The 21746-nt window shown below is 52.8% G+C and overlaps 1 protein-coding gene across 1 annotated transcript in view; it reads left to right on the forward strand.

The window, feature by feature from the left end:
- The first annotated feature begins 1814 nt into the window (after positions 1-1814).
- The window catches only part of PEMT (phosphatidylethanolamine N-methyltransferase), a 38528-nt gene continuing 18596 nt past the window's right edge, over positions 1815-21746 (forward strand). Inside the window, exon 1 of the mRNA XM_009889195.1 lies at positions 1815-1919. Coding sequence (XP_009887497.1) covers positions 1827-1919 — 93 coding nt within the window. The 5' untranslated portion in view covers positions 1815-1826. The remainder of the gene's footprint in view (positions 1920-21746) is intronic.

Here is a 21746-nt window from a genome sequence, read left to right on the forward strand (position 1 = left end):
GGAGGAGGGAGCAAAGTTGAATGTTCTGTGCCTGTTAGGTGGCTGTCCCAGCAGCTTGCCAGAGACAGCTCATCCTAATGGGCTCCCCCCTTTTATCCCTAAAAGCGCGTACTGGGCACAGGCCAATCTGCTTCCCACTGGCAGCGGCGAATTTGGTTGTTGAGGAGAAAAGAAGGTGAGTGCAGTGTTAACGATGTTGCCAGCCAGGAGTTAGTAGGTCAAGAAGCTTTTGTTCAGCCTGTGCTTGGCGGTGTGCTCAGCGCCGTACGAAACGGGGAGGAAAGAAGCTGTCCTGGTCCCACGGGTTTGCAATTGAAGCGGGACCAGACAGTTCGGCCCCGGCGCCGACGGCTGTCTGGGTGCCCGGGTTACGGCTTGACAGCGCTGGGTTTGAAGGGACGAGGTCTGATGGTAAAGGGCTGCTTGGAGGGGAGAAGGGAGGGGAGACGAGGCCAGGGAGGGTGGGAATAGGGGGAGATGGGTCAGGATCAGGCCCTGGGCTTGTTCCCTTTGTTCCTCGCCGGCAGCCATGTCCCGAGGGCTCGGATGGAGGAGCCTGGGGGAGCTGGGGTGGTTTGAAGGCAGCCATGTCCCGCTGTGAGGATCCCCCCGTTTTCCTGGGGCGGTACGACCTTTGCTGATGCACTTTGCACTGTGAGCGGTCGCGGCTGTGTAAGAGGCCCCCCGAGTGGCTGGACAAGCCTCAGGACAGCACGGGAGCTATTCGCAGGGCCTTTGCTCTTGGCTACAAGAGGCGGCAGGGTTAGCAGCCCCTCGCCATGAATCCCACTGCAGCTCTGGTTCCTTCGAAGAACCTGTGAGGAGCCAGTGGGAATTTCTGTCCGGGATGGGTGAGGTGGAGCGGATGCCTTTTTTGAGCCTGTCCTGTCCCCTGGCATCTGAAGGACTTGCAAACACAGCTGTGTTTGGGAAGCAAAAACCTTCCACGGCTCGATGTTGTCTTGATCTTGATTCAGGCAAGGGAAGGGCTTGGGCTGGGCTATTTTGTCTTTTGTTTTCAAAGTTTTTGGAAAAAAAAAAGAAAAAGACGCTGGCTGTTTTTCATCTAAATGCCACTGCAGGGAGAGGGGGTGGGGAGGGAGAAGCAGCATGGCTTGTTGCACGTAAAAATGCTGACAATGTCAGGGAGCCATCCTGGGAAAAATATATCTTTCTTAAAAGGAGAAAGGGGGAAAACCAGCAAGCTTCAAGGGGTTGTTGTTGTCATTAAGTAAGACAGGTCTTTTGCAGCTTCTTACAATGCGGATTTATCCCCCCTCACTGTGGAGGGGGTTTGCATCGCTCTTTCTTTATGGAAGGCAAGTTTGAGGCTGACGCAGTTCATTGCTTGGAGTTTCCACGCAGACCAGCATCCCTGGGACAGTCCTCCGTCCCTGGGGACGCTGAGGCGCTGTGAAATGGTGCTCCTTTCCCTGCGGCTTGGAAACACGCTTGGGTTGGCAGCTGCCCCGTAAGGCTGGTGCTTGTCCCCACAGCAGCAGTGTCCTCGCAGTGCCCGTGTCCTTCTGGGCACTGGTGCCAAATTCGGGGGGGCTCCCTGAGAGCACGGTGCCCCTGAGGTGCGGGGGGAGATGGCTTGGAGGATCTCCTGCCCCTCTTCTTGGCTTTGCACCCTGACACAGCGCTTTGCAAGCCGTAACAACGTGCTGCTTGGGGCCAATTAAAGATTTGTCCGCTCTTGCAGGGCAGCTGATGGGTATGGTTTGAGATGAAGTGCCCCGTATTCGGGTGCAACGCCCGATGCCCCCATGGGAACCCGCACCCCCAGTAACTGGGCTCTCCCTCCCCAGGTGGATGTGACAGCCATGGCACGGCTCTTCGGCTACGTGGACGTGACCGACTCTGGCTTCATTGCAGCTGTCCTCTCCATCGCCTTCAACCCACTCTTCTGGAATGTGGTAAGAGCTGCCTGCGTGCTGTCTGCCCTGTTGTTTTTAGCCTTCCTTTGCCACCTACAGGGGGATCTCCTTTGGGCCATGCTGGAGGAAAGACCTGTTTTGGGGAAGTCTGCAGGGCTGGGTGGGGTGAGCGGTGCTCAGTTATGAGGCGTTAGAAGTGGGTGAGCGGGGAGCTGTGCTGCAGAGAGAGCTCCTGGGGCTGGGGGTGGCTGTGACGGGTGTCACAGAGGAGGTGAAGGTGGGAGCCAGCGTGGGATGCAGAAGGAATTGGGAGCTGAGCTTGGGAGAGGGGGCAGAGCAATCAAACCCGTCCTTCAGCCACCTCGTGCTGCACTTCCCACCCCAGCAGCCAGGCACTGGTCACCACTGGGACTGAGCATAAATGGCATTAGTCGCCGGCAGGGGGGCTGCGCTGGATACGTTGCCTGCTGCTTCCCCTTAAAATGTGTTGGCGGCTGGTTGCGGGAATGGCAGGATGCAAAAACAGCGAGCTAAAAGTTAACCTGAAGAAATTCCCCCTCCATCATGCTAAAGCCTGGCAGAGCTGCAAAGCCTTACGAGAAGCCAGCCCTAGGCAGGAGCGGTGATACCTGTGCACGGGTGATGCTCGCTGTCTCTGTGGGTGCCATAGGCGCTTTGGGAGCCAAGACCGGAAGAGTCTCTGCTGCCCTTTACCGCTGTGGTTTGCTACCTCCCTGCAAGAGCAGCGAGAATCATTGCCGGCCCCGTTTTGGAGCGTCGCAGAGTCAGTGTGCCAAGTGGGGAGCCCAGGCTGGCTGCAGCACAAGGTGACTCCCACCCCGCAGCACCCTTGGCAGCGCAGCTGAGGTGCGGGGTGAAACCTTCTCCCCGCGAGTGCTCATGGGAATGAGATGACATCTCAGCCAACATTTCCAAAACCGCCCGCCAAACCTCCCCGCAGAGATTCTCACCCTGGGGAAGTCTCCTTAAAAAGGCTTTATTTTTCCAGAGGGGGAGGACTCGGCTCTCTCGGAGCGTGGGGGCTCTAGAGATTGTCTCACGCTGGGCTTTGGAAAAGCGCGGCTCTCCTGGCTGTGAGTCACTTTGGAAACCTCCGTCGGAGCTCTTTGTTGCAGCCTCCCTAATTTTTCATGCAACTCGTTATTAAAAAGTCTCACGGTGTCTGAAATGTGAACTAGAATATGCCACATTATTTCGACTGCGGAGTCATCATTTAGCATAAAGAATCAATGAACGAGAAGATTCAGGATGTGGTCTCGGGGGGGAGAGACCGGCTCCAGCGAGAAACTGCATAAAAGAAAAAGAAAAAAAGTACTTTATTAGCGTCTGCTGCTACGCCTGCGAGTCGTGGGACGCCAGCAGCTTGGGAAACAGCGTTGCTTTTTGGATCGAGAGTTTGACTGCTGTTAAAGGACAGGGAAGGCTGATGTAACAGCAGGAAGTTCACTGCTCTGCGTTGCTGTTGTCCCCTTCCAGTGTCTGAAGAGCATTGCCGTTGGCGGCAGGTGGCACTGCAAGCAAGACGTGCAGGGCCTGCGCCTGGGAGCAGAAGGCATCTCTGCATGGGTTTGCAGTGAGCAACCTGAGCTGGTGTGTTGGTGGAAAGCTCTGGGGAGGTGAGCCTGGCACTAGACGTTTCCCTGGCTGCAGCGGGCCGGGTGGCTCTCGCAGTCCATGTGCCTCTGTCCATATGCTTGCTCTACCCGGACCCCCACCCATCTCCCTGGCGTTTTCAGGCTCTGCCAGTCCCGCCGTGTGGCTCGCACCAGGGACTGCTAGAAGGCTTTTGCAGGGGGCTGCGGGACCTTCAGCCCTGAGTAAGGCCCCACTGTCGGGTGCATTTTAGCAGGAGTGGCCCCAGCCATCCCTGGATTTTCCTGGCCTGCTTCCTTTACCCCATCCTTTTTTCCCATGTGATCGGTGTCCCCTGCCTGCACCTAGCCAGCAGCTCTTCTTTCTTTCTCTGCGTCGTCCCTGCACAGTCTCCTTTTGTCTTTTGCTGTTTGAGTTCCTTCCCAGCAGCTGAGATCGCTTCTGCATCTGAATTACTTTGGGCTCGCAGGAGCTTTAGTGCAAAAGCTGGATTTCTGTGCCATGCCAAGCACTCTCTGCTCCCTCTGCTTAATAAGTCATGTGGGACCCTGGTCAAAACCCCTCCTGTGCGTGAAATTCCTGATTTGGGTAGAAATCGGGTGGGGATGCATTGATTTAGTTCAGTGTCTTAATTCCCTGTTTCTGCTGAACTCCGGCCAGGTCTGCCTCTTGCAAAATTTGGCGCCGGGTTGTCCTCGCTGTGCAGCGCCTCTGAATAAATATGTGGTGGGGAAAGCCCGGCTCCCTGCAGTGCTCGGCCGATGGGGAGGCGCATCTCGAGGCCTCGAGCATAGCGAGGTGTTTGCCCTGGTAAGCACCAGGCGTATTTCTTCGGGACAAAACTGGCAGGGTTTGGGGACGAAGCACAAACTCTGAAGGCTGTGGGGGAGTGTGGCTCCACAGAAAACCCTGATGCTTGTCAGGTCGATTTATGTACTTTGGTTAAGAGAGCAATTTAGAAGACCAGAGCCTAAGTGGGGCAATTTGCAGGACTCCAGCCAGGCTGTGCTGATGCTCCCTCCTGTTCTCTGCATGGGAGAAAAGCTCTCCAAAAAAGGCCTCAGGACTCCTAATTCCCACCATCTTCCCTGCAGACATGTGCTGGGGGGTACCATGAACGTCCCCCCGGGGTTGCCTGCTGCATTTCCCCACCGAAACCAGGGCTCGCACCCCCTCTTCTGCTTCCCCCCTCTGTGCCAATTAAAATCCCTCCTGTCCCTAGGTGGCCCCCAGGTTATGTTGTCCATGGCGTAGCTTGGATGTGTTCCTGCACTGTTCTCTGTTTTTTTCCTTTTTTTTTTCGTCTCTCCTCCTCACGCTGTCTCTGCTTTCCCACCCACCGCGGCTGTTACGAAAGGAGCTGCTGGGAGCCACGATCCTGTGCGAAGCGCAGTGCAGGCGAGGCCCTGAAAGGCAGCAGCGGAGCTGTTTTGGGGATGAAGTTGCTTAAAACTCCCCAAGGATGTTCAACACAGCCGGGAGATCTCAGCCACCGTGGGGCTGTTGAGGGGTACCCGGCGAGGAGTAGGCGCGTCGCTGGAGCCGTGCCGTAAAACGTTAATGAGGTCAGAGCGATAGAAACTTCAATAAATCCCATCTGTGTTTAGAAAGCCGCAGAACGGTGGGAGAAACTTCGCATCCCTTGGTAACTAAGGAAGGTATTAAATAACAGCTCCTCGGGGACAAACATTTTCAAGCCAGGAGAGGCAGATAACCTGCATGCAGGAGGCTTTAAAGAGCTCGCTGAGCCTTGGCACACGGGCAGTTTCTAGAAAGCTGGAAGGTTTCTGACACTGTCTCAATAGCAAACAGGCAAGTGCCATAGCCGTAAGCCAGGTAGTCTGACGTCTGTCATCACGCAAGTGAGTTTCAAGTGGGGAGCGCATCCATCAGCAATCCTTTTCTTGATTTGAGCCTCTTAAAAATTTACGGCTGGCGTCACAGACCGATTTGGAAATGGCACATCTTCAGCTGCCGCCCAAGAGTTTGCTCCTCCCGTCACCTCCGGTGACCCCCACGAGACACCTATGCGTCTCACAGGAATCTGTAGGGCGAAACCTCAAACGTCACAGTTAGGAATGGGCTTAGCGTAATTTAGCATGATTTTAAAGAAAATAGACCCCATCAGACAAACGTGATTTTATTCTTCAAGGTTGCAGCTTTTCCTGTTCAGGGTAACAAGATCTCTGTTCTAGACTTCTGTCAAGCGTTTAAACTGCATGAGGTTTTGATTAAAGAAGTGGTTGCACAGGGACCTGGGCTGACAAGGCCTGGCTCCTGATGGATGTGTATCTCTTGGTTCATTTATTTTTAATTTCCCATCCTTTTCTCCTTCTTTGGAGACTAGAGGAATCTGCCAAGTGGATAAGAAGTGCTTGTGCTGGCAGGGAGGGGGGGGTTTGCAGGTGCTGGCAGCCTGATTTCACCTACCTCTGACCACTTCTTGCTAAACTCAGAGGAGGGTGCCTGACCCAAAACCTCCCCACACTGCTGGGAAGCAGGCGGGAGCTCGGGAGCTGTTGGGATGCAGACCTCAGTGAGCCAAACTCTGAGAAACCTTCTGGGGGCAGGAGAAAAATGCCTGATGCTGGGGGATTTCAGCAGCTCTCGCTGTCTGTTTTACAGAAGGGAAGGATTTGAGCGGTGGTGCATTAGCACCTCGCTGGGGAAAGGAAATTGCAGGGCATGAAATGGCTGTGAGAGGGCTGGGGCCAGAGCGGCAGGCAGAGCCTCGCGGGGAGTACACCCCGGTTAGTTTACAGGGTTGGGAGATGAACGAGTCTGAGTGATTTAATGGTCTTTTCTGGCCTTCAGATTTTGCAAACCTGCAAGAGTTTCCCGGGCTCCCCTGCAAACCTCTGCCTGCCTGCAGCTGTGGGTGAGAGCGGAAAAACAGCCCTCAAATATCTTCTGGAAAGTGCTTTTAGATCCCGTTGTAGAAGCCACGGCACAGCGACGATGATTATCTGCTTATAACAGATGCTAGATCAATAGCGGGGCTTCAAGCTACGCTGCAAGGCAATTGACTGCAGAAGGTGCTCCTTTATTGGGGTAAAGCTGGGCTTGCAACGAGGCTCGGATTCGCTCTTACATCTCCGGTCTTAAAATGTCACCCCCAGCTCCGATGCCTTTCATCCTTTGTGCAGGGAGAGAACGCACATTATTCATAATTGGACTCTCTACCAGGCAGCAATAGCCGGTTTCATTTCCTACAATGCCCGAGCAAGAGCGAGGATTTGCTCTTTTTTTTTTTCTTTTTTTTTTTTCTCCCCCAAACAGCATTTAGTGGCAATTTTGTTCGGAGAGACTTGGTAACGCTTCCCACTCAGGCAGCGAGGGCTCTGCAGTGATGCTGTAACGCGTGCGGTGAGCGGACGGCATCGATTCTCCGGCTGTCTCGTAACCGAGTGACTTCTGGCCGGGTGTGTAACACTGTGCCTGTTGGGCTCCTAAATTTAGCTTTTCCAGTGTGTCGGCACCGCTGCGAGCCACATAACAGGCACCAAAACTGGGTCGCATCCTCCGGCCTGCCGGCTGGAGTGACACAATTAGGAGCGCTGTCACCTTGAGGGAGAGCCGCATCCTTCATCCCAGCACCGCTTCCCTGCCGCCTCCCAGCTAGGGGTGGTGGTGTCTTCGTCTCAATCCTCTTTAAGAAGCTGTGCAATATCTTTTTACGATGTCCTTGCAGGCTGAGCTGCCTGCGGCGGGGGGGATTATGGAGCCCAGCCTGGCCAGGCAGCTGTGAGCTGAGATGCTTCATCTGTGTGCTGAGCCCGACAGGGTCTCAGCCCTTGGGGCTCCAGGCGAGGCAGTGGCGATCATTCAAGCAGCTGCCCAGCCACCGTGCACGGGTACCTGCCAAGGCAGGGCGTGCTTGAGCGGCTGAGCCATTTCCATGCCCGTTCCTAGCATGAATTTGGGATCCAGCTGGTGTGCGACATGCCTGCTCAGCGTTTCTCCAAACCAAGGTCAGAATCTGTCTCTCACCTCATAGTCCCCTATGGATCATGGCCAAGCTGACCCGAAAAGCAACCTCCTATTTTTAGCTTTTGCAGAATGCTCCTCTAGAAACCCAGGGTTCTTGTTGTGTATACTGGACGTTTCTTGTTTAGTGTTTTAAAAATAAACTGCGGGCCGCTGGCAGCCCTGCTGGAATAAGTCAACACACACACAAAAGATGAAAAAGACATATTTAAGCCAAGAGTCTTGTTTCCATATGCATCAGAGGTTTATCTGTAGACCCTAGAAGTTGGGAGAGACCTTTTCCTCTCTGTTCCACTCCATTCCTATCCTGCTATGCCGCTGCTAAACACTTTCTCCCGCTGATGAGGTGTTGCCCAAAGATGTTAGTCTATGAAACAGCAAGTCTATGACCACCTGCATCCCACGGGACACGGCAAAAAATGCAGCTGGAGGCTAAGAAGAAAGTAGTATGATGTACCCAGACCAGGAGGCGTGGAAGACGTCAGGTTCTCCCATGTGGCTCTGGGCTTTGGCAGCGTTTGCGTGTAGCCCTGGCACAGGGAGCTGCTGAAGAAACCCATTGCCTCCCCTGGAACATCGGCTGTCTGGGGGCCGGAGAGGGGCCTCCCCGGTTGCGTGCCTGCCTCAATCACAGACATGAGCTGGGTGTTTTCCGGCTGTGCTGTGGCGCAGACCGTTTAGCAGAAGCCTGCCCAGTTCCCAGAAGGATGGGATCTCCCAAAATAGGCTGCTTTGACGAAGAAAGGCAGACACACGCAGTCTGCTGGGTGCTCTTGGGAGGTTATTTCCGTAAGACCCGCTGCCCGGCTTCCATCGCAAGGCAATTGCATCTCCTGTGTGCCTGGAGACTCGTAATGAAGAGGGAGGCATTGGGGTTTCATGGTGGGGGTGCTGCATCTGGCTTGTGGCAGGCTGGTGGCACTCAGGGTTGGTAGCCCAAAGAAGAAGCTTCCTTGTTTTCTCTGTTTTCGCCCCCCTTGATGAAGTCCGAGGGGACACTTATCTCCACTTGCTCACACAGCAGTAACAAATGGGTAATAAAGCAGATTAGTAAATCAGTAAAGCAAAAACCTCCTTCCCTTTTCCACCTATATTGTGTCCCCAATGACATGAGTTGCTAGAAATGGCATTTGGCAGGAGCACCCCACACCCCTGCTCTCTTGAGTGCAAAACCAAATAGTTCAGCAGTCCCATCACAGCAGCGCTTGGCGGGCACTGGTTCTTGGTAAATATTAGGACCCTCATCTCAGTTAAAGCAAACAAGTATCTGCACTGTCCCCAGGGCTGCTGCCTGCGTCGGCTCCCTCACATGCCTCTGTCTATTGGTACCCTGACAAAGCTTTGAAATCCCTGTATCCCAACCCAGGGAGAAATAGTCGATTTTTGGAAGCTGGTGCTGATGTGTTACGCTGATGGAGGACATGAGTTATGGACGTAGAGTGTGCCTGGGTTTGGTTGATGCACCGCAGAGCGATGGGAGCAGCCATGCCCTGGCTGTTCAGAGCAAGGGGCTTTGATTTCGGAGGGTGACCCCGACCCAGGGGAAGGGCTGTGGAGTGGGATGAAATAGCCCTGCCCAGCGAGCCGCTGCCTGCTTCTCCTTTTCCCTGCCAAGCCATCTGAACCTCTGTGCTTGCTCACGTGCAGGGAAGGAGGGGCAACTCTCTTAGAAAATTATGAATTTGGTTGCCAGAAAAGCTGGAAGCCCCAGGCTTGCGCACCTGCGTATGGCTTCATCAAACTCCCCCAATCTCCCAGCAAATGTTGGGGTCAGGGAGAGGAAGGCTGGCAGGAGCTACTGGTTTTCCCGTGTGTCATTGAAATCATGAACCTCCGCAGTGCATTACCTAGTCGTCTGGATTTGGCACTATCTTGCTTGTTTTTTTTGCCTTGGAAACCTTTTTTTGTTCCCTCCTTTTACTCCTCCAGACCAGGGATGATGCAGACGTGGGCTTGTTCTGCAGGTCGGGACGTGCGAGCTGCTGCTTTGTCTGGCTGAAGGGTTTTCACTCACTCTCTGTGTAGGCACAATCATTTTTGGTGTGATCCTTTTTGTGCTTTTGGGAAGAAAAAGCAGGCTGCGAGCAGCTCACACCCCTGAAGTGGGTGAAATGGAGATGGGTTTTAGCAATTTTCTCTGCCTTGGGCTGTTGCGGGAAGCCTGACCGTCAGGGCTCATAGAACGCCTTCGTCGCCTCCTTTGTGCGGTAGGAGGTTTGCTCATTATCTGGTTTGTGCTTTGCTTATAAAAGAAGCTGTAATTGTAACAGCTCCTTGCCATAACAGCACAAAGACATTTTCAGGGAAGGAAAATGTACATGCAGCTTTTATGATCCTTTACAGTACTCCTTCTGCCTACTCTTCTCGCCTCCTGCCCTTTCTCCAACATCAGCTCTGTGCCTGCCTGGTGCTCAGCGTGACCGTCTCTGGCTCGAGCCTCTCCTTTGCTGTAGAAACGCCCCTTTAGAAAGAAAAAGTTGAGCATCCTCCTCGTCAGTCTTGTTGGGTCAAGAGAAGAGGGACCCCAAATCTCCCCCTGTAGTTGGATGTTCCTATTCCTTCAGAGCTGTGTTTTCTGCGGTGAGTCCGACAGCAGATGTTCAATCTGCAAAATCCCGGGGAGGATTTTGAACTGGGAAGAGAAACCCCATCCATCCATCTGTGACTACAGTGTACACCCGTAACAGGACTGGAGTAGTACCAGATCAGTCCACCTTGGGGCACACATGGCCATTCCCATTAAAAACTAAATGACCTTAGATGAGATACAATATTTTTAACTACGAAGCATTCCCATTAAGTGCCCTTTCCTGTTTATTTTTACCAGGACATTGTTTCAATGACTGCAGAGTTACTCATTTGATTCCCAAGGCTGGAGAGCAGCAATGAATTAGTTTCATTTTGAGACTTTGTCGTGCAATCATTTTCCAGAGATTGATGTACTCGGAAGCCAAAGCGAGTGCGTTGCCCAACTGAGGAACATTACTTTCCTGCCTGTACCATCAGGCTTTGGTCCCTGGTGTGGATGCGTGGGGATCCTTAGCTGGAAGGACTTGCTCAGCCTCCCCCATCCACCTCCGTGCAGGGCTCCGGTACAAAGGCATGGAGCAAAAGACTGTAAGAGGGTTTGAGCACTGCACGCAGGGCTCATACGTGCATCTCAGCATTGGGCTTTAAGGCTGCAGAAGGGTGAAGGGGCTCCCCTGGGGTGCAGATCACTGCGTCTGGGGATGATTCACTGTTCGCTCGGCTTTTGGGTTACATTTCTTGCGTTTAGCAAAGACCATGGGGCACGTGGTTACACCCATCGACACCCACAGGAGCCCCAGTGATAACACCAGCGAGCCCGAGAGCTGTGATGGTTGTATTTAACCCTTCAGATTGTTATTACTTGTTGTGCCACGCGGTTTGAACATCTCATCCCCGAGGAGAGGGGAACAGAGCGCGCGGCTGGCCGTGTTACATAAAGATCAAACTGTCCCTCTCTATTGTTGGCCGCCGGGATGACAGCAGCATCGCAAACATGTGTGTCCTCAGCGCCGTGGGAAATGTTCCCAGGGGAGGCTTAACACGGAGCGTGGAACGTGATATGTCGAGTAGCGAGAGGATGGGAGGCCCTCCAGCCAAAATCCCGGCCAGTGCAACCAGTACCCCTTTTCCAACGAACTCTCACTACTCTGCGAAGGGATATTAGGTTTCTCTTGCATTTTGTGCTCTGCAAGGCGTATTTATTTCTTTTCTCCCCCTTTCCTCGTCCCCCCTCCCATCACAGCCCCCGGGGGAGTGATGAGCGAGTACACGCTGTCCAAAGGACGGGTGTGTTGGGAGTCCTTATTAGCAGACTTATTCCAGAGAATTAAACCCTAATTTCACAAAAGGGCAGCGAGAGAGTGGCTGCAGCTCTGGGAGAAGCCGAGCCGGCTTTGTGTGTTGTTTGCAAATGGCACAAGAAGTCCTGGTCCAAGACTGCTGGTCCTGGTCATTGGGGTATTACGACCAAAAGAATAATTGTGTTTCTTTACTATTTAAAACAAAAATTACAAAGCAATTTACGAGAAAACCAGTCGTGTCTCCTCTACCATGCTCTCACTTGTGCCTCCACTTGTTTTGTTTGCGGTTTTAGGCAGGGTTTTAAAATGTTCCTGGTCATCTTCCACTTCACCTTCTGACAACCCCACTGCAAAATGTGCCTCTGCGACACCCGTCATTGTTTCTCCCTGAATTAATTGTTGTGTGTAATTGCGACCTGCTGCAGGACGCTGTCTTGCTCTATTAAAAAGAGAGATGCTAATGAAGAACATTGGGTACCATATTACGGGAGAGCAAGGCTTGACTCGCTGGGACGTGTACTTGGCGTACTGTTATTGCCAGCCTGGGCAGAAATGGTGTTTCTGTCTCTCGTCAGTCACTGGCTAATGATTGTAATTTTTACTTGCTGAGAAACTCTGGATATAATGGACTTCATTAACGGATACATGAGATACTACCAGACCTGCATTAGGGGGAGAGAGGAAGAAAACAACCCCTGCGTGGAGGCAATTTTATTATTTATTTGTAGCAATAGGAGTGATCCAGAATTAGTGTCGGATTCAGCGGTGTGGCTAATGAGCTGGGCTGAGCTGGAATCCAAGCAAACCTATTAACGAGAGCAAATGGCAAAGATGATGCCCGGGTCTGAAAGCCCTCACATCAAACAAGATCCCAGGCAGGGCCAGGATGGCTCAGCTGCTTTTTCTTCCTCCGTGTGGGGCTGTGTGGTTGCGTGCTGATGTGTTTGAGTCTCAGGAGGTTTCTGCTTGCTCGTCATCTCCAGCCTTTTTCCATCCCCTTCGCTCCTGCCAGCTCCTTCTTACCCTTGTATGTTGGGTGAGATGGAGCTTCTGATTTAATCTTTAAGACAGCAGAGCCAAAATATTTCCACTCCCATGGGCCACATCTGCTTGAAGAATTGCCCGACTTGAAATACTGCAGCATCATCCAGCCCCAGTTTTTGGTTGCAGGCAGTGGCACATCTACAGGTCCAGCTGGTTGGGAACACGGTGGCAGAGCTGGGTGCTCACACAGCCCCCGCTACCCAAACGCATATCAGAGCTGCAACTAAATACAGGTCATACGGGAGGGCAAAGAAGCACTTGATTCAGCTGACATCTCTGGTATGGCTTTATACGGTCTCTTTGCAATGAATCAGAGGCTGCAAGAAATGTCAGAGGCGTTAGGTGACCTCAATCTCTTTTACCTGGAGCCGGTGAAGACTTGTCTCAGTTCAGTAAGAGGATATTTCTTACATCGGATGCACTTACTGAAGTCTGTCCTTTTTTATTCCAGCTAAAATGACTGTTTTTTAATCAGGCTGACTTTATTTGCAACGGTGATAGTGAGTTGAACCAGAGGTTTGCAGCAGTGGTTGGAAAGCTTTGAAGAGCAGGCTGGATGCTTTGTGACAAAGACAGAAAGCTTTGTCCCCACATTTAAAACCAAATCCAAGGCGTTGAAGTCGGCAGCGAATTCAGAAGGACTTGACCTCAGAACTGTGGATCCGCTGGGATCCAGGGCCTGATTTGGAAATAACGCAACAGAACGGAGGCGTGAAAATAGAAGGGAAGTCTTAAAAAAAAAGGAGAGGCGTTTGTCTTGTAACGTGGCATTTGTACTGAGCGCTTGCTGACAGTGTGGTGCAGCAAAGAGCTTGTCTGCCTAAATCGATGCCAGTTCAAACATCGTCAGTGCTATTGTTGGATCGCTTTGTTTGAAAATGGGTCTTTTGGGTAGACGGCCTGTTTTGGTAAAGCGGTTGCGTGTGTAACACTTCAGGCACTTTCCTCAGTTTTGGTTTTTTTTTAGTGGTGCGTGAGTATGAACAACAGGGAAAAAAAATAAAGCAAATACAGGATGTGAGATGGGCAGAACAGTCTCGCTCACTCGAGAGACCGACACACACCTTTGGTTTGGGAAGGTGCCTGCTATGGACTGCCTGAGCAAAATCAGACCTGTTTCGCTCAGAGAAAATGCTTGGAGCTTCAGAAAAATGTGTGAAAATAGGAGGTTTGTGGTTTTCTGGCTAGGAAGTGTGTGCAGTGGGAAGCTGAGTGTGGGCAAAGTCATCTGAGCACAGAAGATGAGGAAAAAAAATCCGGCAAAACACTGGGCAAAATGCTTCCCTGTCCTGTACACGAGATGCTCATCTGGCAGCTCTTGTTTTCCCTCCGAGCTTCAGCAGAGCCCTAAATACTTGTGCAGCGGCAGCCTCTGCCTTTCCCTAATCTTGGTTGTATTGCTGGATTAGAGGAGCTGGCTGCTTCCCGTTCCCCAGCACAGCCCATGTCCCTCCCGGTGCTTGGCTGTCCCCACCACGTCCCAGACTGGGACTGGAAAGGTCCTTCTCCATCCCGTGCTGCGCTCTGGAGAAATCATTATTTTGCAAATACTTTTTCCATGGGTTTTGTTGGCTGGGAAAGTCAGTTCGGGCCATGCAGGCTGATTCTCTGCGGCTGCAGCGCATCACCCTTCCCCTGCTCAGTCTCGGGGAGCTGCTCGTAAGGGCTCCCAATGCCCACTCTCAAAATTAATTAACACAGCTCGTCCTGGATTACTCAAAATCACCTGCCTTCAGTTTCCAGCTCTTCAGACATAAATCATGAGCGTCTTGCCTTGAGGAGAAACTGTTCAGATTTTGTGTTGGAAATTGCGAGCAAATACAGCCCATATTCTGTGTCATTTTTGTTTTTATTGAAGAGGAGAGGATGTGGCTCATGGAACATCGACGGACCTGGGCTGCTTTGGTGTACGTTAAGCAGGGGCTTGTTTTTATTGCAGCCAGCTAATGAGATGGTACTTTGACAAATCACATAAGCACTATTAGAGAAATGAAATTTATTATCTACCTGTTTATCATGAGTGGATTCAAGGTAAAGACTCGTGTGGAGGTAATCTCAAGGGATGGCTTTGAGGTAAAGCGTACCTAGTCCTTATGAAACCCTTATCTGTTTACCTGCCGGCTTGTTTTGTTTCCCCAACTCAAGGCTGTTAGCTGAGGTGACCTGTGCCGTTTCAGTCCAATTACTTTCTCTGGGGATGGGTGCGAGGGGGCATTATTTTTTAGGCTAAACTCATACATGGTGGAGGCAGGCTGGGCTTCTTTAACAGGTGTCTTTCCATTTCTAAAGAAGTGGAGTCACTTTACTCTTCTCCCTGTGTCGAAGTGCTCAGACTGGCCTCGTTGAACCCCTTGGCGGCGGCGTTTCTCAGGGAAGAGCCATTAGAAGAAGCGCTCCAGCTTGTGTTTTGTCCTCTTTACTTGGTGGTTTGGGCGATGGGCATTGCGGGCAGCGAGGGTTTGTCAGGCCGGCTCGTCTCAGCGCTGCAGCTCTACAACCAGCCCCTTGGTTTTGGAGAGGAGCCTGCCCTGCTTTCCGCTTGTAGGTGGTTCTCTTCTTCATCCTCTTGGATGTTCTCGTATTTTTTGCAGCCTTTTATGCTTTCCAAGCCTCTGGTTCCACTGCAAGAGCTTGCAAACGTGTGTTTTTTCCCTCCGTGGAACTCTCTGTCACCTGGGTGTACAGCCCTGTCGTTCCAGCTGGCTGTTCCACCCCGCAGTATCTCTGCGTAACCAGTCTACATACCCAAACCCTGTCTCTCCGAAACCCCGCTGCTGTTTCTTTTGGCTGGAATAAACAACAACTCCCCTCTCTCCCCCTATCCAGAGTCCGTGAAAGGCAATGGAAAAGTCTTCCTTGAGTCAAATCGACGCCTTCCTTTCCAAACCAAAAGCCTTTGGCAGACATGGATGAGCTAAGCTGTCCTGCTCGGCTGCAGCTTGCTGACAGCTGTTACTGCTGTCGTACTGGTGGGGAAATGGGAACAGGGAAAAACTAATTGGTGTAGCCTTCTGGGAAGACCTTTGTGGCTGAGCCAGCCCATCCCCATCTCTTGGGACACGTGTCAGGTCTCTGATCATCAGGTTGGGGTGCCAAGAGCCTCCCGGTTCCGATGGGGATTCGCTGCCCTGCTCCAGCTCCATGTGCATGGGCTGTCACGCGTTGTCCCCAGTGCTTGTTGCTGAAAGCAGTCCCTCTCTGGGTGCTTCTTTTCTTGGTGCATTACCATAAAAAAGATCTTTACAACTGCATGGGCAAAGTCATAGAATCATAGAATCATAGAATTGTCTAGGTTGGAAGAGACCCTTGGGATCATCGAGTCCAACTATCTAACCCACTCTACAAAGTTCTCCTCTACACCATATCCCCCAACACCACATCTAAACGGCTCTTAAACACATCCAGGGATGGTGACTCAACCACCTCCTTGGGCAGCCTATTCCTTACAGCTCACATGAAACCATTAAGACGGTGCCTGTCTCTTCTAATATCGCTTCAGTGTTTTAATTGCATGAACTGGAAGCTGCTGCTCCAGTACTTAGTGGGGGAACTTTGCAGGGCTTTAATAATGTGCTAAAAAGCTTTCGGGCTCCATTACCGTCTCATGGCTCTCCGTAATTGAGTGCCTGCAAGTTGAGAAGCCTTTAGAGAAATAACTTAGTCTCTAGATGGAGTAGTCCAGAGCCGCCGTGGCTCTCTCCAGTGCAGGCAGGAGGCAGTTAAACAAAGCTGAGCCTGTCGGGGTGCTGGCAGGAGCTGGCAGCCTGTGACCAGCTCCCCTGGGGTGCTGTGTTGGCAGGAGGGACATTAAGTGGTCCCACAGTTGCTCCGAGTGCCGACTTCTCCGAGTGCCTCTGTAAAGTGTCTGTCCAGGCACGGCTCGGCTGGCTTTCCCCAGGCAGCTCTGTGAAACCATCTCTTTCCGTGGTTGAGTGCTTGCCCTGTGGCATCCGCTCCCAGCCAGCCCCGGAGCCGGTGCCCACCTCGGCTGCGCCCTGCGGTTGGGTCCTGTGCCATGGGCTGCACTGGGAGGGAGAGGGGTGAGCAGCAAGGGACCCCGAGCGGGGCTGCGGTGGGACGGAGGGGCTGCAGCAGTCAGGGTTGGGTGGGATGAGGGCTTGGGGAAGGCTGGGAGACAGCTCGGATGGGCAGAGGTGGGGGGCGATGCTCCCGCCCCGCCAAAGGGATGGCAAGTGATGGCACGTGGGATTAAGGCTGCTGGATGATCAGGCGGCCCCAGTGGTGGGACGCAGCTGAGAATTGGTGGCTCGTAGCATATAACAGATGGTGGATGCACAAGGGACTGGACAGCTAAAGGCTGGAAGAGGAAAGATGTCCATTGTCTGCCTCGTGTTGGGAATCACAATGGATGTACACGTACTGAGCGGCAATGGGAAGGTGATGGGCACCAAGGCGGGTGGAAGGGAGTCACCACAGCCCAACGCACCGCTGCCCAGCCACCGAGCCCCAGCCACGGGCTAAACCTTGAGGGTTTTGGGCACCTTCCCGGGGCCACGCACCCACCCAAGACTGGCCCGGCACTCAGCGGCGGTGCGGGGAAGGCAGTTCTGCCAACAGGCACTTCATATCACCACCGCTGCTGCACGGGGAACGTGACTGCGGGGAGGTGACGGCTAATTGCTGCAGCGAGTCAAGGACTGTTTAAGCAGCTAATTAATTCCTCCTAATCAGCCCTTGATCTGTTGAAAACTGCATGGCATTATCTCCTCTGCTGCAACACCTTGATAATTCCTGTCTGAATGGCCTTCACGGAGAACATATTTAAATAAACTCAATAGAGATTTCAGACAGATAGCAACTATAATTACCAGCTTGTACAAATTAAACCGTGGTTTGTTCTGTTCTTTTTCTCCTGCCTTCGCTGCCCAGAGCTCCTGCTAATCATGTTCTTGCTGCCAGTGGCACGCCAGTCCCCGGGGCGTTTTCTGCACATGCCTTCGGAAAGTCGGTGCCGGTGCCCGGTGCTGGGGCGGGCGCTCAGTGGGCCGGTGTTCGGGATGAGGCTGCGCATGGGCACATGCCAGTCTTGGTCCGTGCTGTTCCTGTGCCGGGGACCCGGCGCTGTGCCCGTGTTGTGCCGGAGAGCTGCAGGAACTGCCCCCGCGCACCCCTCGGGGCTGCCATGCACCGTCCTCCCCAGGACCAGCCCTGCGGTTTCCCCTCCCATCTCTCCTGAGGTTTGCAATCTCATAGAAAAGCAGAATTTTTCTCACCTAGGACTGGCACAAGCACTCAGATATTTGCCTTGAGTGGCCGCAGGAGCCCAGGCTGGAGCTTTCAGCCTGGCCACAGTGCTCAACTGGCACCATTGGCGCGTCCCTACTGGCACGTGGGCAATAAACCGTCCGCACCAAGTGCTGCTGACTGCAGAGGAGCTCGAGCGCGGTTCATCAGGAGGGATAAGGTCAGGCCACGCTCATTTCTTCCGTGGTCCCTCGGGACAGCCAGAAAGGCCGTCTCCTCTGGTGGTCGGCAAAGGTCAGCCAGCCCCGGCGCTCGCAGGCGGGAGGTGGACATGCATTTACTTTGCAGCCTGCTCCGCGTTGGCTCTGCTTCCCTGCTCACTCCCGGGAGCACCACAGTCACACTTTGGGTGCTCAGCTGTATCTTTTTCCTCCCTGTCTCTTAGATAAACATAGTAGCTGCGAGAGGGGTTGTTTTCCAGCATCCAAGCAGTGACGGAGAGCAGAGAATGTCATTATGCTTTAATGAGGGATTCCAGGGAATCAGAAAGAAAAAATGGATTTTTCATACAGGGGAACAGATCAGTGCCTCTGGTCCCCGTAGGTGAAATAAGGGTAACGTCAGGTTTCCTGCCATTCCATCGGGTTACAAGCTAGCCAGGGCACATCTCCTGCAATGGGAGATGCTCACATGGAGCCACCTAAGTCCAGAGTTGGGGTTTCTCCTGCCCCAGCACCGGCAGGAAGATGCACTCCAATGGCTGGCCTTGGAGAGGCCGGGCTGAAGGAGAGAGTTTAAAAATTTGCTCAGGTCAGTTCTGTCTTTAGGGTTTTTTTGAGTTAGGGCTGAATCATCCGTGCATCCAGGGCTCACCCTACCCACATGCATCCTCTTGGGACCTGCATGCAGACATGCCCCGAAGAGCTGATCATTCTTCCGCTGGGCTTTTCATGGAATTTCTGAGTTTCGGGTCTCTCAGTGGGTCACTTCCCAGAGCCCACGTGATGGGGCAAAATCCTTCCTGCTACCAAATACTGCAAGACAGGTATGGTGAAGGCAGCGTATCCTATTCACTGTCGTCTTTTCTCCAGTGTGGTCTTGGGCACCGAATATTTTTATGCCAAGAGTTTGCCCAGGGCAAGAGCATCCCCAGAAGTGGGCAGTGCGTCTCCCCAGGTAGGCGATGGGTCTGGGATTTCCCAGGATGTGGGCACAGCCCTGCCACCCTGCTCCCCGGAGAGCTGGGAAGCAGCCGCTCACCTCAACCCTTCAGTGCCTCAGTTTCCCTTGGGTTTTAGGGTGCTGCCAACCCATCCCAGCCTCCCTGGCATGCCGCAAGGCTAAATTCACTAGCACCCACACAGTCTTCTTCAGGTACTGTGGCGATGGGGCGATGTGAGGACATAGACCAGCTGATTAGCATCGAGATGCAAAACGTCCCTTCGACCTGAGCCTTTGGGCTATCTGGTTTCGTTCCCCATCTCTGGGGCGAGCCCGATATAGAAATGGAGTCATGCGAAACAGAACAAAGTCTCTATTTCAGAGCTGGGCTTGAGCAAATTAAAATGTAGCGTGTTCAAAAGCCAGCTTCCCTGGATGGCAGACAAAAATAATCAATTTCCTTGAAACAAATACTAAATATTAATGAGAGGCAATGGTCTGCCATGCACACAGAGCTGTAAAGAGCATTTCCCGTTGATCAGCTGCGGAGGCAGGTTGGTGAGACGAAATTGCTTTTCGAATGGATATTTGTGGCCCTTCTCGAGGTGGCTCAGGGAGGTTTGCCTGCCCAAAAAAAGAAAAGAAAACTCAGAGCGTTTCCATTTTGCATCAGGGCAGCCACTGGGGATACATGCCGGTGCTTTCATTTTTGTTTACACACTTGCCCGAGCGATTGGGGAGATGGCTCAGTTCAGTTACATAGAAATCGGCCCTGAATTTACGTCGAGAAGGAAGCAATTCCCTGGGAACATCAGCCGGCTGCGCCTGCCCCAGACGAGCGCCGGAACGGCCTGCCAAAGGCAGAACATGGGACCCAAGAGCACTCCCCGGCTTTGCAGCCACATCCGCTCGTTGATTTATTTCAATAACGAGCATTGGGGGAAACATTAAAAAAATTACTTACAGCCCTCACCAAGTATCCTAAAGTGAAAGCAGAGGGCTGGGAGCTTTGGAAAAGGAGTCTTGAATTTTTCTATTGCTTTGACCCTTGGGTAAGTCAGGAAACTTTGTATTAACTCCATTTCCAAACTCGGAGGTTGGAAGAAAATTAAAAACGCTCCCTTTCCTCCCTCAACCAGGACACAGCCGTGGCGTGGGGCTCTCCCCCATGGTGCCCTGCTCGGCCGTGGGGAGCACGGTGCCGGCCTCAACTGGGAAAGCAAACAGACACCAGGAATAGCCGCAGCCCTCCCGGGAAGGCTGCAGGTCTCAGCCCTGCCGTGTCCCGCACAGGGCCGTGGAGGATGCTGAGAACATTTTGCATCCGTCGTGCAGTAAATAATAACACGTCGGCTCACGATTTTATAAAACCGTTAAGCCAGCTGCGTAGCCATAGGTCGAACGAGAGCTAATATTAGCTAGAAATGACTAAAATTAGCAAATTAGAACCGAGCCAGAACTAATTAGTTGTTCAAGGAATAGAACCAGAACCGGAACAAATTAATTGTTGCTGAAATATTGCCGCAGGGCCTGGCGGGAGCCGCTGCTTCCAGCCCCACGCAGGCTCCAGCTCCGCTTTGCTCGGGATGACTCCCGTGCGGGCTCGGAAAGGAGCCCGGGGTCCCATCTGAAGGCTGTGACAGCTAAATAAAAGTTGGCGTCTGGGTCCCAGCCGGGGAGTCGTGACGCAGCATGAGCTGGGCTGCGCTGGGAGCGATCCCGACATAGCCAAGCCGGCTGCTGCCCCGAAGGACTCAGAAACGCATCCCCTCGCTCCACTGTGCTCCGTCGCTGCCCAGATGTGCCCTTCTAAAGGTGAGGCTAATTACGAGGCCGACTCGAAGGCTCTCAGCGGCACACGCGCTCTCCCCTCTGATCCCGGCGGCGCTGCCTTCTCTTTCAGCTTCAGCTGTGCCGCCGGCTGAGATGCTTTGCGAAGCTCTCGAAACGAGCCAGGAGCTGCCATCCGTTCAGACGCCGCCAGAATAATTTCCAGGGAATTAGGAAGTTGGTACAGATAACTGGCACGTGGCTGCATTTTTCCATCTGTGACTCAGTCACCTGTATGGTCACTTCTTTTTACTTTCCAAAGGTGGTAATTCACCCTATATTTCTTTCTCTCGCAGCACTCAAACAGCAGCTCCTGTTTTAGCAGCAGCATGACGCACGGTGTTTTAAATTCAATTTAGAATACAAACTATTTATACCAGCCAGAAAAAGGCAGTGAAGCAGCTCACTCTGTCATGAGTGGATTTGTAATTTCAGAGCAATCATTGCATAACTAATTGAATCAGCTCTCAGCATGTGAAATCAGTGCCCTGCTTATCGGAGGTTTTCATCGTTCTCCCCTCCTGAAGCCAGCCATCCCCCTCCACCAGCAGCACTTTACGCATCTGCATCAGCCTGGGAAGAAAGCGGGACCTGCAAAGCTGCCTTTCTCTGCTCAAATAGAGCCAATAAATTACCAAATACGTTCAGAGTAGATGAATAGTTGGGTTGCAGGTGCCCCCCAAAAAGCTGCCCGGGCTCCGTGCGGGGGAGTGAAGTGCATTTGAAGCTAATGAAGTGCCAGCCGTGTCTGAGAAGCAAATTGGTGCCGAGCTGTTCTGCTGACTCCCACCTCCCGCTTCATTGCCCAGGTGTGCTCTGCCTGGCTTGTATCTAGGGTCTGATCCAAACCCCACGCTTGGCACCTGAAAATAGAGCCTAAAAGAGGCGATAAATACAGCGGCAGCTTCCTGAGGGATGTGGGAAAGGTCGAAATGAGTAGCTGTAAGGATTTTCATCAGCTTGAGAATGAGGGTCCTGGATTTGGTGACTTGGGTGGATGCAGTGCTGCAGATTTTGGGAGCAGCTCCAGCCACCTGCGTGCAGCAGCCTCCCCCCGGGGTGAGAAGGCACCTCCTCAGCTGCGAGGTGGTTTGGGCAGGGGGCCCCCCCGCAGCTTCTGCCGAACACAGAGCTTAAAATTGCAGCCAGAGAAAAGTGTGCTGTTAAGGATGCTAATGCCTCCCCAGAGATGCCA

This window comes from Charadrius vociferus, unplaced genomic scaffold (genome assembly GCF_000708025.1).
Source record: "Charadrius vociferus isolate BGI_N301 unplaced genomic scaffold, ASM70802v2 scaffold787, whole genome shotgun sequence".
NCBI lineage: Eukaryota > Metazoa > Chordata > Aves > Charadriiformes > Charadriidae > Charadrius > Charadrius vociferus.